The sequence below is a fragment of the Nothoprocta perdicaria genome, unplaced genomic scaffold (assembly GCF_003342845.1).
Source record: "Nothoprocta perdicaria isolate Ctin4 unplaced genomic scaffold, notPer1 scaffold_188, whole genome shotgun sequence".
In the NCBI taxonomy this organism is placed as follows: Eukaryota; Metazoa; Chordata; class Aves; order Tinamiformes; family Tinamidae; genus Nothoprocta; species Nothoprocta perdicaria.
In genome coordinates, this window is record NW_020455071.1 from 820,908 (window position 1) to 839,409 (window position 18,502).

At 35.4% G+C, this 18,502-nt stretch overlaps 1 protein-coding gene across 1 annotated transcript in view; it reads left to right on the forward strand.

The window, feature by feature from the left end:
* The window catches only part of ARL13B (ADP ribosylation factor like GTPase 13B), a 48,343-nt gene extending 33,002 nt beyond the window's left edge, over positions 1–15,341 (forward strand). The window contains 7 exon segments of the mRNA XM_026036928.1: positions 1,957–2,062; positions 5,277–5,481; positions 6,453–6,556; positions 7,617–7,833; positions 8,340–8,453; positions 8,912–8,980; positions 14,620–15,341. Of these exon segments, the coding sequence (XP_025892713.1) occupies positions 1,957–2,062; positions 5,277–5,481; positions 6,453–6,556; positions 7,617–7,833; positions 8,340–8,453; positions 8,912–8,980; positions 14,620–14,696 (892 nt within the window). The 3' untranslated portion in view covers positions 14,697–15,341.
* The last annotated feature ends 3,161 nt before the right edge of the window (positions 15,342–18,502 follow it).

The following is an 18,502-nucleotide window of genomic DNA, read 5'->3' on the forward strand; positions in this document are numbered from 1 at the left end:
GAAATATTACTTAATAGCTTTGCACATTTCCAAGGTATTTGCCAAGTAGTAATATTCTTATGGACAAAGGGTCTAACAATACTAGCTTTTAATAAGAAACAGCTAATGGGAGCAAAAAGCCCCTGTATCTTCTTGTTGCCAGCTGGTTTTGCTAAAGATGAAAACAGAAGTTTGTTGACTTGACCTCGCCTGTGAAGTTCTGTTTATTTCTTACAGAACTCTTAGATCCTAAAGGAACATAAAAGATTTCCTGTGCATTTGTCTGTAAAACATATTGTGGAGCTCCATCTAAAATTCTGTCTTTGTTACTAAAATTTGCTTGTCAGTTACCTCCTAAAAATCACCCCACTATGGCTGCAATTTTACGTTCCAAAATACTTAATATTGTACTTACCTAGTTCATCTTTTTATGTTATTGCATACGAATTGTTTGATGTGATATTTTATCTTAATTTTGACAATTTTATTTTTTCTGTTGTATTTGAATTCTACAACTATAGGTTTTTTTTTTTTTTTTGAAGCGTAAATATATGCTGCTAGGGAATGCTTAAGAAGATTTTAGTTTAAGGAAGCATGTCTTAACATAATCACGCTGCCTGTAATCCATCTTGCTTTCTTGGGTGGTGACCAGTTTAAATCCAATTGAATGGAGSAATTGAGACCTCAAGTTTCATGAACATCATTTCTTAAATAGCTGAGAGAAATGCCAATTAGTCACAAGATTTTGCCTTTTTTAAGAGGTGGCTCCACAGAGTTTCTAGCAGTCTTTTTTTTGCTCTTTCTTACAGTTTGTTTTGTGCCTTTTAGGGTTTTAAATTGGAGACATTTTTCAGTCTCAAATGCTATAAAGGAGTTTTCAGTGAAACAGAGATTCAAGAAGTAGTTTTGAAAAAAGAAATAATTTTAATTTGTGTGGCTAGAACATGGTATCTCTAGGACCTTGCTGAAGTGCAGAACTTAAGCTTTGGGTTCCTTTGTAGCTCTGGAGAGACTTCTCTACGTACATAGTAGTGTTAAGAACAGGACTGAAAGGAGTATAACATCCTGTCTTTCAAAACCTGTGCCTATGTTAAAGTGTGTAAAAGTAAATAACAGTCTGTGGATGATATTCCTGATGGACTTTGTACATTTTATAATATACATAAATATATATATATACTGACTTTGGTTTTAGATGCAGTTATGGAGAATATGSAATACATGTATCATCAAGAATGATATGCTTCCAAAATTAAGGAGATGTTTGTTTTCTGGATTCCTTTTTGCTGATATATTTCTTAGAAATAAGACAGTGATGCCACTTCATCTTGCAAAATACTTATTTTGTGTTTCATAGACTTTTTTTGTTCCCTCTTTAATAATCAAGTATGTCTTTTAGAACCACCTATGAAAGTTCATACCTCAGAGGTCTGTGTTTTCCTTAAAAATAGCAGGTTTAAGACAATACTTATCTCTGACTGTCTACAGCCTGAGATAGACTGTCTACAGTCTGTCTACAGTCTGTCTACAGTCAGAGAGAAATTATGGATGGCAAAGAGACCTCAGATGATAATGAAGCAGCTTTATCATGTAGGGGAATGCCCATGGTTGGAGAGGTCATGAAGTGCTGTACTTCAATCCATAGATTGAATAGATTGTTCTGCATGGACTTAGATGTAAAGCAGTTTGTTCTTTTGCCTCCAACTTCTTCAYGATAAAATGTAATTGTTCTGTGTAAGGGTGCATAGTAATTATTCATTGTTAGTATCTCCGCTGAAAGTGGTGTATGAACAAGCACATTTTTTTAAGTAGAAAGAATAACCAAGAATTAAATCTGAAACAACATATTTTTGCTTTACTTTCTTTTCCTTTTCTATTTCCTACTTATCCCAAAAATGTGGTTTGGAGGGTCTGTCTCATCTCTTTCTCATCTTTTTGGGTCAGGGTGCTAAATATCCCTTTTTTTTCAATCTTTAGGCTGGCAAATAAGCAAGACAGAGAAGGAGCTCTGTCGGAAGCRGATGTAATCGAGTCCTTATGTCTGGAAAAGCTTGTCAATGAACACAAGTGTCTATGTCAAATTGTAAGTACATTTTCAAATATATGTATAGTATTTGCAAGGAGGCAAGTGGTTGTGCCAAACAGAGTACAACTGAAACCGGAACCTTACAGTCCTGGCAAAGATGCAGCACATACATCTGTTTGGCAAACAATCCTACTATGCACCTCGCGATCCTGTTTCTGGATATGTTCAAGAAATTTGTATGAGTCTGCATTATGCAGGTGCTCAAAGTGTATTTGCTGGCTGCTCTGACACCTTGTAAAACTCTAGTTAGACAGCAGGTTTACTATTCCAGCTCTTCAGGAAGAACTCAAGTAGGACCACTCCATTTGTATCTGATGTTGGTCTTATTTCTGTTCATAGCTAAAACCATCCTTTAATCTGYCTTCTGTCCAACAGTAAGAATTTAATCTAATTCTTAGTGCATCTAATTCCCAGCACAGTAGTCACCAAAGAACACTATTACAGCTAATTAATATCTGTCCTAGAATAACTACATTTCAGATATAATATTTATGCTCATGTTAAAAAAAAAAAAAAAGTACCCTCCCAATGAAACCATCAATTGAAAGAGGATAAAGGCTACCTAAATTGGATCAGTATCACAGACAATTTAGTCAGATCAACAGTCCTTGAAGTCTTTTTAAGACTTTTTGCTTTAATCACCCAGTCTGCTATCCAAATATTCATGGGGTTTAGTTTTATAATCTTTTTAAATTGTTGTAAGAAAGACTTTAAAAAAGGATCTGAGTTACATTGAAAGTATTAATGACACGGGAGGGCAGTTGTAGAGGATGGTTCTATCAGGTATTTAGGTTTTAAAAATTTAAAGTCTTTTAAGTGCAAAATTCATAAATTAGTACAAAGTTATTTGTTATTTTTTCTAGCAAGTTGGGTCATAGCAGGGGCACAGCTTCACTGTTATGTCACAGACCTTTAAAGTATGAAGGGGACTTTGTATTCTGCAGCATAAGCAACCATGAACATAAAAAATATCAAGCTAAAAGTAGAAAATGAAAGCAAGATTTTGGGGAAACTCATTGCTAAATAAGCTTTCTCTGTTCACTGATAAAAGATACAGTTGATAGGATTTTTTGAGAGATTTTGTGGCAAAAATATTTTCTAACAAAGCATTTCTAACAAATGAAAATAGAAAACCTCAAGGATTCCAGAATACTTTCCAGAATATTAGAATATTACCAAATTTATGGTATACCTCTGTAAAATATTTTCTTTTTTTATCGTGATGTAACCAATAAAGAAGCTGGATTGTATGCTCTGTAAGAACTTTAAGCTGAGAGCAACCGAAGGTCTTACCTGCTAAAATGGGCAGCTTCTTTGCTAGGCTCAATAAAGGTAAACCCAGTCCCAGGATATTTGACTGTGATGACTGATGGGGTGCATTTAAGCAGGGATATATGAAGCAAGAAGGCAGGCATCCCAAAACATTTTGTTTATGTGAGTTTTTTATTATTTTTTTTTAATCAGTTTTCTTCTGGATCTTTAAATTCCCCTGTAAAATATAAAAGTAAATTCAAAGAGTCATTTGTCTCGCTGTCCTGCAGTCACCGTGAGAATGACCTCCATCCTTTTCTTTTCTCTGCTCGAGTATATTTTATAAGTGAGCTCGAGTATATTTTATAAGTGAGCTAAAGCAACAATAACCTTTGTGCAAGCCTGGGAAAAAAAATGCCCCAGTGTCCCCTCTGTAGTTTCATCTTAGTCTTCTCACAGAGGCAAAATATCATTGTCTGTACATCTTCTCCCTGGCTAGGTTCTGCTGCAGAATACAGTACAGTTCTATGGTAGCAGCATTCATATTTGAACCTTAATTWAGAGACACTCAGAAGGTGTTAAAACACAAAGTCTCTTTGGCACTCTGGGGGATACAATACATCATCATACTTTATCTGCTGTAAATTGTACAAACTGTATCTGACTGTGCTGCCATTTAAATGCCTGTAAATATAGAGATGATAGAGAGAAATTTTAGTGGTGTCATGGCAGATTTAGTCCTTTTTTTTTCCCCCAGCATGAAAACAAATCCTGAACGTAATCAGTGTGAAATATTCCTGCTCCTCCTTCTTTTCAAATAAATAGCATGACATAATGATTTATTTTTCACAGAACAGCTTAAAAGGTCCATATAGTACTCCAGAAGATCCAAGAAAACAGGTCTGAAGAGGCCTTGAGGTGTCATCTAGGCTTTTCCACAGTCTAAACTAGAATCAACATAACAATTTAATGATGTGTTTGTATGTTAAGTTTTTAAAAGCTTTCTGCTAAGAAGCTTTTCCYTATGTCTAACTCTTTTGTTCCAATTTATTCTCATTGGCTTCTTGGTTATGAATGTGAAGAACAAATTATTCTTTTCCTATTTACAGTTAACCTTTGTGTATTTGATGGCATATATCTTATTTCCTTAAGTTTTATCTTCCCTAGAAAAGAACCACCACTCCAAAYGCTTGAATCTTTTCTTACTGGAGGTGCTTTTTAATCAAGCTTGTCAAGCTTTGTCACTGTTGATTCCTTACACTCGTTTGTGTTTGCAYCTGCATTTGTGTTGCATCCAACTTAGGTGAAGTATTCGCAACTAGAATCYAGTAATGGGTTTTGCAGCAATATTGCAAGAGAATTACCCAGATCATGGTTCTCTTTTTTCCTGATGAGGATGTTATTACATAAGTTTTACTCAAATCCAGATGCATAATGTATTGCTTCACCCACCCCTAGCCAATGCTTGTCCTGATCTTAAAAATAAATAAATTAATAAAGATTGGTTTGACATTTTTTTTCAGACAAATTCATGATGGATTTTATTCATCTACTAGGTGTTCATGGGTAACCTGGTCATTTCTTCCGTGAACTGAAGCTAAGCTGATTCTATTGCCTTCTTTTTTAAATTGAAATATATAAATATAACTTGGGCTATTGTAAAGCAGCAGCAAGACAGAACATAAATGCTTGATAAATAATTGAAAAATTATTYATCTCTACAGATATGAATATGAATAGAAACATTTTTGAATGAAACTGGAAATAATGAAACTTGGTGATAATAAATCAATTTCTTTCTTGGAAAAAAAAATCTTAAATTTACAGAATACCTACATGCAAATTTATTTTCTGTACTTCTTGGTGTTTTGTAAGCTTTTTTTTTTTTTTTTTTTTAAGCCAAGTAACTTGAACTCAACTACAAATAATTTTCTTCCTTTTCTCCTCATTATTTTTACAGGAACCTTGCTCAGCTGTCATGGGTTATGGGAAAAAAATTGATAAATCAATAAAAAAAGGTTTATATTGGCTCCTACAGATCATAGCAAAAGATTTTGATGCCTTACACGAGCGCATCCAAAGAGACACTAAGGAGCAAAAAGCCTTTGAAGAACAAAAGAAACAAGAACGAGCTGAAAGAGTGAGAAAAATACGAGAAGAAAGGTATTTTTTTTGTAATTTTTCCTGCTTCCCTCTCCTCCCTCACCGTAAGATACTTGATTTATTCCTGAACATGTTGGTAATGGAAACCAAGTTATCAAGGTTTTAAAGCAAGATGAGAAACTCTGCATTAAAGTGTTAAAGTATTAAGTATTTCTTGATTGTTTTAGTTCAGTGGAGGAATTGGGTTAAAAGTTTATTCGTTTTGCTAAGTTCCTTGTGTCTTTGAGGAAAACTAACTAGATGTGTAGTCATTTAATACGATTTCTTGCCTAAAGTTGTAGTACATACAAAATATATAGGGCTGTTGCAACAGAAGTACACTGAGCTGTACTTGTCTTTCTGAACTTTTCTGAGTAGAAACAAGTAGTATTCCCTGACTGTATTCCATAAACAGAACAGTGTGTCACTAATGTGTCTTCAATATACTGAGGAGCTTCTAGCATTAGGAAAAAATGAATGTTTATGAAAAATAGAAGAATAAATTTTAGGTCTTGTTTTACATCATGTAGACAATTTTTTTTTTGTATTATTGAATATCTTAAAACAACTTTTGTAACAGAACTGATGGAACTGACTTGAGTATTTCCATATAGCACAGTGCAACAAATGCCTCCAGTTATATAAATACTTTGTCCTACAGCCTGTCTTCAGAAAGTACTTCCACCTTTCCAAGTACTGATCCTGGCATATGCAAGCATGTGCCTCTACCTCTGCCTTAAAATACATTTGTGCTTTATTGATATTACCCTTTCATATCTGTCTTTCCTGTAGAGTATTTTTCAAATTATGGAAGCATAGAGTACAAATCAGCTGGTATAGCTGATTTGGGTGGGGGAAGAATTGGGTGCCCTAGTGAGTGTTCTCTATTATGTAAAGTCTGTGTATGGTTCCTCCTCCTCCTAATGCATTGGTCCTTTTCTCCGCCCCGTCCACTAAAAACCAACCCTAAACCATCAAACAAAACCCTAATGACAACAAAGGGAAAAAGAAGAAGGAAGAAATGCAACTGATGAGGAAGACTTTGGGCCTGGGAAGCCTGAAAACCCTTTCCAGCCTATAGCAACTGTAATCTCTGAGGTATGAGAATATGTGGAAATCGGGATCATTTTAGAGCTACCATTAAATGTCTGAGAGGTAATGAGAAAAAAGGTTCATTTAAAGGAATTATTATAAGCTGGAAAGCACATTGCTAATTTTTATCTTGGCAATCTGGTTTTATGTGCATTGAATCAATGTTTTCATGCTAAGAAAACATCTTACTATTGATTCGGGGCAAGAAAGTTTTGTAGACACAGTAAAAGCAAGATGTTGTAAGCAGATGACTGCAAACATTTCCTGATTAAATTACTGGATGTGCAGGAGTGAAAATATTTTGAGGTCTGTTAGTTTCTTGTAAAGTCATGGCCTTCTATTTCTTGTAACATATTTTTCATTCAGTTGATTTAAGATTGAGAAATATATTCTCACAGACTCTCCTGGGAAATAATTCAAACGCTTTTCTCCAAGACAAGAGAAATCCTGTATCTACTTATCTCTTCAAGTCAGCTGCATGCACAATAATAGATCTCATATTATCATAAAGAGTAAGAGTATTAAGAGATGATACAGCTGTATTTCAAGGCTGTTGATTTTGTGATATAGGACCTGTATCAAGTCTGCATTACACAACTGATATTTTAGCAAATTATGCTATTACTTTCCAGATACTTAAAAGCTCTGTGCGTGTATCATTTTAATTAATACAAAAACAAAGGAAAAAGAAAAAGCCAGCAGATTCTCTCTTGCTAAGGCTGTTCATGTCATTTATATAGCTAATAACTTTTTCTCATGTGACAAACATTTCAGGCTGCAAACTTCTGTACATGTCAATCATTTGTAAAACTAAAGATGATTTTTGTTTTGCTGTTGGCTCTTTCTTTTTTTCTAGAGAATATATTGGAAATGTTAACTTTTTGGTCATTTATTCATATTATTTATTTTGATAATTTATTTGATAATTTACTATATTTGAGGATCTTTTCTACACTGCATCTGGCATATAAAAGTGTTTTGGGGAACTTTAACTTTTAAGATAACCTTCCTGTCTTATTAGCTAGTTTAAAAAGTTGTAAAAAAAATTTCTTACACTTTTTGTTAGAATGAAAAACAAATTGAAAAGGAAAAGAAGAGGCAAAGGTTGGAGTCTGAAAAGGCTACCGTTGTCTTGAAATCTCAAACAGGGCAGGAACAAATGGGTGACTCCAGTAGCAGTAGCCAAAACCCACACAATAATAGACTGGATACCTGCAAATCTACACAGCAATTACCGAATGAAGAAGAGAGTGAGCAGCAAGCATCAGAATGCCTTGATTCAGGTAAAAGTGCCAAACTGAGTATAACCACTTCCTGATGACGCTTCATTTAGYTTTGCTTTTAAGACATTTCTTTCTTGTGTTTGCATTAAATTTCACGGCACCACGTGCCAGTTTAATCTATTGCAAACATATGCATATGCATAATCAGGCTATTTTAATGAAAAATCTACTTCATACTAGTGTGTTTTTATTGCTGTTTTTCCAATTATAGCTAAAACTAGCTCCATTTTTATTTTAGTCAAATATGTGGTCCAGATTCCATCAATACAAAGCCGAGTTGCATTTCTTTATTAAAAGGTAGAGTTGCATATATTTTTTGCTTACATTTTGTTTATTAAAGCAAAATCTGCTATGTAAATTTTACATTTTGATGGACTTGTTGTAATGTGCAACTATGGACTGAAAATGCTGATGTATTTCACTCTGATTACTGTGCTCATCAACRAATGATGTATTTTGGAAAGATGGCTACAGGGTGTGTAATGCTCTACTTCTGCCTTATACAGATAACAGTAAGAAGAAGAAAAAAACAAAATTAAAAAGAGGCCACAGGGTAGAACCTGTTAATTCAGAGGATGCTGTTCCCAAAAACCCTACACCACCGCCACCACTTCCACCAGGTAAGGATGCTACTTATTTCARTAGGTATCTCAGTATGAGCCAGTTAAGCTTTTAAAATACTCGTTTGTGTGTAGTAAAACTGAAATAGTCTTCATGCAGAAATGTGCTACTAAAACTTCCCTTCTGTAAGAATCATGCAATTTCTCAATTGATATTGTGAACTTTCAGCAGTACTGATTTCATGAATTCCCTGGGAGGTTTTATTAATTTTGAGGAGAGAGAAAAAAAAAAAAAGGATTAGCAATGTGACTACACGATGAAGAACAATGATTGAAAATATCAATATTTTTAAACAGAGTGGTTTATTTTAAAATTATTTCATCAGTATACAGCAGATATGTATTGCATTACATACTTATGCATTTCTAAGATGCTTTTCATTTCTCTAAACTTTCATGCATTTCCTCAGAACCAAGTGTACTAGTGACACGTTTTGACTGTCTTTGTTTTTCTTCAGTTGGCTGGGGAACTCCCAAAGTTAATAGACTTCGAAAACTTGAGCCTCTTGGTGAAAAACATCATGCTGGTAATTTAAAACATTCTGAGTGTGAAACTTTCTTAAAGCATTTTCCATTGTTCATTCACTTTTAGATTCATTTCATTTTTCATTTTTTTTAATTTCTAAATGCCAATTTCCTTTGACCGAAAGCTAACCCTTTTGCTTAGTAGAAAGCATCTTTTTGATTTTTCTGGTCTTATTTCTTTCTTTAAGGGGAAAAAAAATCAGATTCTTTTGCAAAGTTTAAAATGTCATGGGATATCAGAAACTATTAATGATTGATACTGTTTGCTCAACAGCATGTGCTGTATAATAATAATAATAATAATAATAATAATAATAATAATAATAATAATAATAATAATAATAATAATAATGGTATTTCCTCTAAATGTCCAAAGATATAAAACATTCAAAGTATATTTCCGTTGTCTGTAGGTAAACAGTTCATCATTATCTAATACACACAGGACCAGAGTTGAGTTATCAGAGAGAACCTTGCACAAACACCTGCGCCAGGTTTGCAGAGAATCATGTTAGCATTGCCTGCAGAGAAACTGCAAATACAAATCTCTGTGGAGAACCGTGTCATCAGGATTTATTAGTTTGGGATCCATACTGCTCCATCACATCCAGGCTGGTTCTGCCCTGAGCTGCTTTTTTGTTTCCACGCTGATCTTGCTCATGATCTGAGCCTGGAAGTGTCATTCACAATACTGAACTCAAACTAGACTCATGTATTTCTGTAGTTCTGTGAACTAGGTCACTTTTACCAACTTTGTTGTGTGATTCTGTGTGTTGTGTTTTGAGAGAGTCCATGTTTTCTTGCATCCATTCCTGTTTCTATACAGTTCTAAAAGCATGGTCAGAAAGCTCTCTTGACTTTTCTTTGGAGGTTTTGTTGTTGTTGTCAGAAGGTTAACAATTGCTAAGAATTCCAAATGAAGAACTAGAAATACAACTTTGATGAAAGGCCCAGCAGAAACTTGACTGCAAAAGTGGGGCTTCTAACTGAAAACTAGGGTACTGATCTGCAAGGAGAAATGTCAGTGATGAAGCTTGGGATCTGCTCTTCTACATGAAGAGCCAGTGTCCTGAAAGTTCACAAGCTGGTTGGAGAAATAAGTTTAATGGCTCAAGATGTCACGGTTTAATAGGTAAATTCTTGGTACCCATGATTTCTGTCTTTAATAATGACTGTTTTCCACTTGTGGGAGACCATAGAAGATTGTTTTTTATACTCTGATAGTGTCTTGTTCCCAGTTTTAGAGGGGAAATTCTTCATTTTTACTACATAATGATTTTGCAAATCTTGATAAGCCAAGTTGATATAGAGACAATCTGGACCATCTGGAGTAATATCAGGGGAGGATAATCCAGCCAAAGCAAAAGTCATCCTCATATAAACTGAACAAAGAGACCAGTAATTGAGGAATTAATAGAGGAAAAAAAAAAATGAGTGCTGCTGTAGCAGTGTACTGAGTTTAGCCTTGACTTGAGCTGATTAGATCATGAAGTGCAGATCATGTGGACAAACCGGTTGAAGTCCTGAAGACTGGAACATGAAGCGTCTCTGCACTCTCAGAACGTCCCTTCTGCTGAAAGATGATCAAGCCACAGATAATCAGAAGCTGCCGGAAAGGGAAATGAGAGCTCTAAAAACTAAGTATTTGTTTTTCACAGGAACACAATTCATATGCATAAAATGTAATTTGTAGTCTGTATTTCAGAAATTCTTAATCATAAAATCATCTTGCTCTTTTTTTTTTTTTAAGGAGTATAGAAAGAAGAAGGCAAGAAAGAAAAGCCAGACAAAGAGGTAGGGAGGGGAGGAAAGGGAAGGGGTCGTAATCTCTGCTTTTATCTGACAAGTGCCTTAAATAATGTGTTGCATTTAGTAGTAAGAGAATGGGTGGGACAAGAGGGGGGAAAAGAATCTTAAGTGAAGTTCCCAACTCTCAGGTTACGTAACCTGATCACCTGAGGTCTGTGCTGCTGCTTTATTCTGTTTATAAAACCAGGATAATAATGGAACTATTTTGGAACCAAGCAGTGAGAAGGGCGCTGATCAAAGAAGGTTCTCTTGACCATTGTCCTAGTGTAGAGATGTAACCAGGAGGTCAGAAGAAATCTGGGGTGCTCAGAACTTTGCAGGTAAATTTAAAACCCTGTCTGTGCTTTTCTCAGAGATTTGGGAAGGGGGTGCTTCAGGAATATTACTGACCAGCATAATGGCAAAATGTCCTGTGCCAAGATATTTTTGTTACACTTTTTTTTTTTCCCCTACACTGGCAGAAATCAAAGATAATTTTCAGCAGCGTGGAATTTTTGCAGTACTCTGTCGTTAGGCTCTTTCTATGAGCCTTCCAAATCTTCCTTTGTTAACTAACAGTGTGAAGAAATCTTTACTTCTCCCTGCACTGGATGTTGCGTAAGAAAAATGAAACGTTACTTCTTAACCTCTCCTGCTGTACAGCTTTTAAATATTGCCAGTTTACTTGGGGATTAAGGCTTTCATGCTAATGACCACTTTAATGGTGGCTTTCAAACCATCACAGTATAAATGCTGTGTTACCGTTTTCAACTGTTCTCTCCTGCAAGCTTTTCAGTATCCTTACATTTGGCACGCATATTCTTGTTGAGGACTCCCAGGTTGTGGAACGCGTAGGTGAAGCTCTGCCTAAGCAAAACTCACTTGGTGCTTCACATCAAGCAACACGAAGCTCTCYTTGCCAGTTGTAGTGTCTTGACACGGAAGAGGCAGAAGTGTTGCAGGATGGTGGGAGGCATTGGCCACGTCACTACCATGCTTTCAGCAGCCTCATAAGATTCACTCCCACCGCTCCTTATCAAGGATTAGGAGTGGGGTCAGTAGTTGTTACTGCATTTAAAAAGCTGCTCTCTACTAAGTGATACAGAGAATTCCGAGAGAGCAAGAAAACATCTATTAGAAAAATACTTGCAGATGAAAAGAGCTCTTCAAATGCATGCCCAGTACTGTCAAAACTTTGGTTAGATCCTAATAATCAATGAGCACCAATTATTTATTTTGCTTGAAGCAGTTGTTTTTTTATACTCAGACCATTTGAAATCTCAATTTTAGCTTGCCATGCCTATTTGCTACCACACAGTAATGTTTTTCAATAAGTTTTAGGTATTTTGCACAGAGAACCTGTTTCTGCTTGGAAATTCATTAAGAGTTTTCTTAAGACCTACATTTAATCTATTATTCTGTATTATTTAATCCAGAACATTTTCTCAACTGCATCTTCCTGAAAACCAAGTTCTTGTGGGTTGTCTTTTCAGCAAATTGTTTGTTTGTTTCTTTTTTTTTGTTTCTTTTTTTGTGTGTGGTTTTTTTTTGTGGCCTTTTTTTTTTTTGTCCCCTCAGACTTGCCCCAAATTCACTATAAATGTGGCCTTATCAGTTATTGGCTAAGAGTTGCTGAAGAGTTATAAGGCTGAAGAGTTATAAGGAAAAAAATGGCTGAAGTGGCTGAAGAGTTATAAGGAAAAAAATCATAAAATCATAGAGTCATTATGGTTGGAAAAGACCTTCAAGATCATTGAGTCCAACCTTCAACACCATAAAAATGAGCTCCTGGAGTAGCATTCATATAGACTAGGTTGAAAAATTACAATGCTTAGCTTAGCTTAACAAAAATTACAATGTAGGATGCCTGGTGGGTGCTTTTAGGTAGGTAAAGGTGTTGATATCCATAAGAGCTAKGAAATAATCCTAAAAAAGGTATTGTACAATCTAAACAGTCTATTTTTAAAAGTTTCAAGATCTGTGTTTGTGCTTAAATGTTATTTTCTGAAGTACTCTTCAGCAAAGTCCCCATTCAAGAGTATCACTGAAAAAAAACCCTGATAGCTTATAAATATAGGTCAAGAATCTATACTTCCAAGCTTTAAAACAAATACGAGTTTTTGTAGTGCTGAGTTCCACTAGTTTATGAAAAAAAAACAGGAAAAATGTTTCTCAGTATTGTCATGCACTCTAGTGAAAGTCTGTCAGCTTAGTATAGCAGGTAATTTTCTGTTCTACACTTTTAATTTTTTTTTTTTAAGTGACACAGATATGTAGTAGGAACATTAGTGCTGTAATACATAAAATGTGTGTAGTATGAGGTTAAAAGAACCAGTGGAAGTGTTTTTATTTATTTATTTATTTATTTATTTATTTATTTATTTTGTGCTAAGAAAAGACATAAATCTATCGTAGTACTTTAATGGTCAAACTGAAAAATATAAGTATTAGCAATCAGGCTATTCAGGATATACATCTAATCATTTATGTGTCATTCATATCAGAGAACAACCTTATGTTGGATGTTTAGGCAGAGTTAACAGGCATAATACTCAATTATATAAATCTTTAATTATACAGTTATTTTTACTAAAGGCTGCTATTTTGCCAGCCATGCTAATGGTGCTAGCACAATGCTTGGTAATGAGTGTCTGGTTATGAGCACAGAAGGGTACTTCTGCAAGAGGGATAAACATCCCYCACTACAGGAGCAGAAATTATCTGCCAGTCCTGTTCTTCGCATTCTTTTTTTCAGAACTTAAGAGTTGCCTGTCCACATTCATTGTAAAGGTTTTCATATATCTTCTAAAGAGCATATCATGATAATGCTCATGTTGGTATTTTGATACCATGGCATCAACAGCAGTTCTCTTAACAAAGGAATTGTGGCAGGACACACAATTACTCCACTGAAGGGCTGTAAGGATAATTGAAGCCTTGATCCTATAGGCATGGATGAATATTTTTGAGGTCTGGTGATCCAACTTGCATGCTCTTGTTAGCTTTAGCTCAGAGATGCTGTTTTAACACCAATTTTTGCACATGTAGATACAGTGAGAATGTGGGCAGTTACAGCTGCACTTTGTGTTGCCCGGCCATGGTTGCTTCAAGCTGGTTTTCAGCATAACTGAAAATGAGATTTGAATGCTTCAGAAAGCTGCTTTTCCTTTTTTTTTTTTTTTTTTTAACCTGTTTCCTGTTACCACCTTTCTTGATATTCTTTTGTCTGTGAAACGTGGTGCATATACAAGTCTGTATTTTCTCTATTAATAACATGTTTGACTGTATGTTTTATTCTCTTCTCCTGTACTTAGCTTTTTTTTTTGATCACTTTCCCACTTTTCACTTAAACTCTTTTGGCCACAGAAAATGTTGCATTTTTGAATAAAGCTTAAGAAAGACTTATTTACGTAGTTAGGTGTCTGCCATATAGAAATCATACTATACATAGAGAAATTTCGAGTATTACTTGAAGTTATTGTCACTTAAAATTATATTGCAATGCAGCAGCTTTCCAATTTTGATACTWCATTTCCTCAGTTGTTACGTGCACATTTGGGATATTTCATATCTTAGCTTTAAGAATGTTTAAAAACTACTTAGGGGCTTGATCTTGCAAATGCTGATGTTGTTGTATAATAAATGTACTTTAAGCACCATTTTGACCAGTATACCTGCAGCCCTTCATTAGCGCTATGTCTGGAGGTAGCTTGTAGGAACTAGCTCTAAACCTGCAGGCCATTTAGCTTTGGTTAAGGCAGCCAGACTTTATCTGAATCAAAGACGCCTTCAAGCAAGGAAGACAGTAAATGCTCAATTCATATGTTTTTTTTTTCTGGTGTTTCTTATACAGATTTCTAYGGAAAACCTCTACCACCACTGACTATGCGCCAAAGACCCAACAGTGATATCCATGATGTCATTGCTTAAGTGGATCACAGATGACCTTTTAAAAGCACGATCAAGAAATTTATTAGAAACAGTTTTTGCCCTCCAAGGAAAACTTGTCAGCTCTTTGCAAAATAAGAACTTGGAGGCTATTAAACCTGCGGTAAATTCTGTCAGTTGATAAGACTTTCTACTTCATTCGGCAGTTACGACGCACATTCACCAGCATTTCTTCAGGATTTAGCGTGAAAGCGAGTAATGTTTATGTGGCCAAGGACGCTCGCAAGAATGTGGCACTGGATATTTTGGAAGTTTACTTGCTTAAATTCATAGCTGCAACCTTGAAGAAAAGTACCTTTGTATGATATTAGCTTGTATTTTCTCATTAAGACCTTTTTCCAGGTGCTGAGCAGTGATTGGTATTTTTGCAGCTTAACAATTCTAAAATATTTTGTAAGATTCATGTGTTTAGAGTGAATATAGGAAGGTTATGCAACAAATTTTGACTATATTTTTCTAACTTTTTATAAAACTGTTTGAAAGTTTGAGTGGACATGTATCCTTTCCCAATAAAATGGAAGTGTTAGAATGTTGTTAGCCAGATACATATGAGCAGAATATGTACTTTTTCACTTACAGCAGCAATACCTTAGGAATTACATTATCAAATTCATATTCTATGATGCCTGAAGGGGGAAGAGTAGAAAGGAAAGTCTAAGATGAATACATTTTACACAAAATTATGTTGTTTGAATTGTCTAAATGTTCTACTATAAACTACTTTCTTAGTATTTTTTTAACTGAGTTGGGTGTAGATAATAAATTAAGTATATATATAAAAAGCAAATACTGTATTGCCTACTATACCATATTAAAAAAATGCATGCACAAAAATTTTGCACAGATTCAGTCATCAATTGTGATGGAAACTGAATTATCTAAACCACACGTATAAGCTCTAGCACTTTTTACCCATATATTACCAAAATACCATCTTGAAAACAAGAACATCCAGGATTTTAAGTTCATATGTAATACTGCCAAGTAATGCTTTAATTTGTCAATTAAAAAAAATCAAATATGAGTGATATGTAAACAAAGGGTTAAAATTGGACTTATTCCCCTTTAAATGGTCTGTATATGATGTTTTTTCTTTTACACTGGAGTCAACCATGGGTATACCATGTAAATATGCATAGTTATGCTGCTTAATTACAGCAAGGATAAAAGTCCTAATCAAAAAATTTTTGAAGAGCATTGCTTGATCATCTTCTGTTATACTTTCAGTCTTCCATAACATGATATTTTCAAATGACTTCAGTAAATGTTAAATTGATGCAATATATATATTCCGCACTTTTGACATTTGAAATCTGGCTTTGCCAGATACCCCATATGTCAGTGAGTTACGCAAATAAACATCTGCCATGCTAATTGAGATTATTAATTAGAATTCTTAAAACAGTATACTGTGGTGAGAAGATCATCTGTCCTAAGAATATTGTTTGGAGTKGGTGGAAAGGAACATTCCAAGTTTACTCTCTTCGTGCAAGTATGAAACAATTGGTACGTGACTGTCATGGCTCTGCGTCATTATTCTCAGGACTTAATTATTTTCATTTTAAATGAACACTATCTTTACTGCAGGAGTTTTCTTGCATAAACGTTTACATGTGCAATCCTGATTTTACTATCTTATCACTTAATTCTTTGAACATTCCACGTTTGCAGGCTTACTTTTTTCACAGCTTCAGTTTCTTCAAATTTATTACTTTTTATTTTAAAACTAATCTAAATTAATAGAAGTCTTTGCTAAAATGCAGCTAAATACTGCTGTGGAAACAAAATTGAAAAACTGAAATGTAAGATGTTGATACTTATGAAATGTGTATTATGTATGTTGTGTGTTTGTACATGTGTATCATCTTTGTTTCTGCTGTTAAAATAAATTTATACTTTTATGTGACCAAAGAACTAAMCAATTTCATGTTTTTTATGAATATGCAGCATAATTATTTTTAATAGTAATTCTTACAATGCTTTTTATTACCTTAACGTTTTATTTGTTCAAAATGACATGTATGTTTAGAATAAAACTAATGTACAACATGTGTTTCCCATATCATAAATTGACATTTTTCTGAGGCAAATACAGTCTTAAATTTTTAATGGCTGCATTTTAAATTGCTGAAAAGCAAGGAATAGAATCCTTATAGATGGATTTTTTGCATATTTTGACAAGGAAAGGGACTAAGGAAAAAAAGGAAGAAGAATCAGAATTTTGAAGTGTATATATTTTCAATCCAAAACTATTTATGCTGCTTATTATTTTAAGTTGTCCATGATGTCCTGGATGCCAAAACATGCCTAGTGATTGTAAGTTTGAAAGAAGGTGAGTTCGGTTATGGAGTAAAGTTACAGAGGTGAAGTACTACTGGATTTTGTGGTTTGTCATTTTACAAGATGTCCAGGCATGCACATAGAGTCACTTACTGTGGCAAGAATAGTTTCTTAATGGYATTTATGTTTTTTTTTCTTAAGAGGAGCAGTAGGCTGCCATTCAAAAAGTGCTGAATTTAATTCCCATCCAAGTCAATCTTGCTCTTGAACAACAGCACACAGGAGAGATGTGTGCTAGTAGAGAAGAGAGCAAAACGCACTTGGTGCGTTTTTGCTGCTTAGTGCTGTTTGTGTTTATTTAGTGCTGTTTGTTGGTTATTTGCTGGTGCTATTGAACAACCCTAAGTCCTTTCTTTGCTTACTGAAATGTGTTGCAAAACTTTGTTTGTTTGGTTTATTTATTTATCCTCAGTAAGCAACACCGGCAGCACCACTTAATACTGGAAGATTGGCCTATAATTAGGGCAAGGTGATTCTTTCAGCGTATTTCTTTGCTTTAGTCAAGTAAAATAATTATTATATGTATTTTGTTGTAGATATTATTGTGTTCTTTGTATATATTATTGTTCTTTGCAGAGTTACAAGCCTCAGAGAACTTAGCCCTGTAGTTTGAACAACAGTACTGCTCTGTATTTAGGGCACTTTAAAGACCATTTCTGGTCTCTTCACAGTTGACACGCAGGAGGGAGGTGCATATTGCTTACTGGCTCCTTCTCTGGATCAGTCTTGAAACATTTTAAGTAAGCTTTCAAATTTGATGATGGCAATTTGCATAAATGTGCTTAGTATTCATTAGTCACTGCCTGAAACTCAAATATTTATTTACCTGATAGCACCACTGCCTTTGCACCACTTTGCATTTTGGATTCTAGAGGCTATTTGAGTTTGCAGAAGCGCTTTCTGCAGCTATTCATAGAAAATCACATTAGAAGAGCTGAGGTGTCTTTGTCAAGTATCCCCACAAGTGCCTGAAGAGGGGCTGCCCAAGCGTTTCTGCAGCCTCACCCTGAACCAGGCACTGGTGACCAGCGAGGCTGGTGGCCTCGGCGGGTGCTGCACCCAGGGCACAGCCCTGGCTCAGCTGGCAATCTGTGCCAAAGGTTGGTGTAATTCAACTGCCGCTCRTTTGCTGCTGTTGCAGGTGAACCAGGGTGATGTCTGCTGCGGCACACAGCAGGTTGCTAAAAAGCGAGTTGCAAAGCGTGTGTCAGTTTGGGGCTGCTGGGCCTTTGGAGCCATAATGAAGAGCTAGAGCTTGCAGGGCAGCAGCAGGCCGAGCAGGCCCTGGGCCGAGGATCAGTTTTACAAGTTTATTAACGTGGAAGTGGGCCGTTTCCTCGGCCAGGTTCCCCTSTTGGAAAAGGGGCGCAGGAGACACGAACCCAGGCAAGCGGCAGGCTCCTGGGCGGGCAGCAGCGCAGGGCACGGGCGGAGCGCGCGAGGCGGGG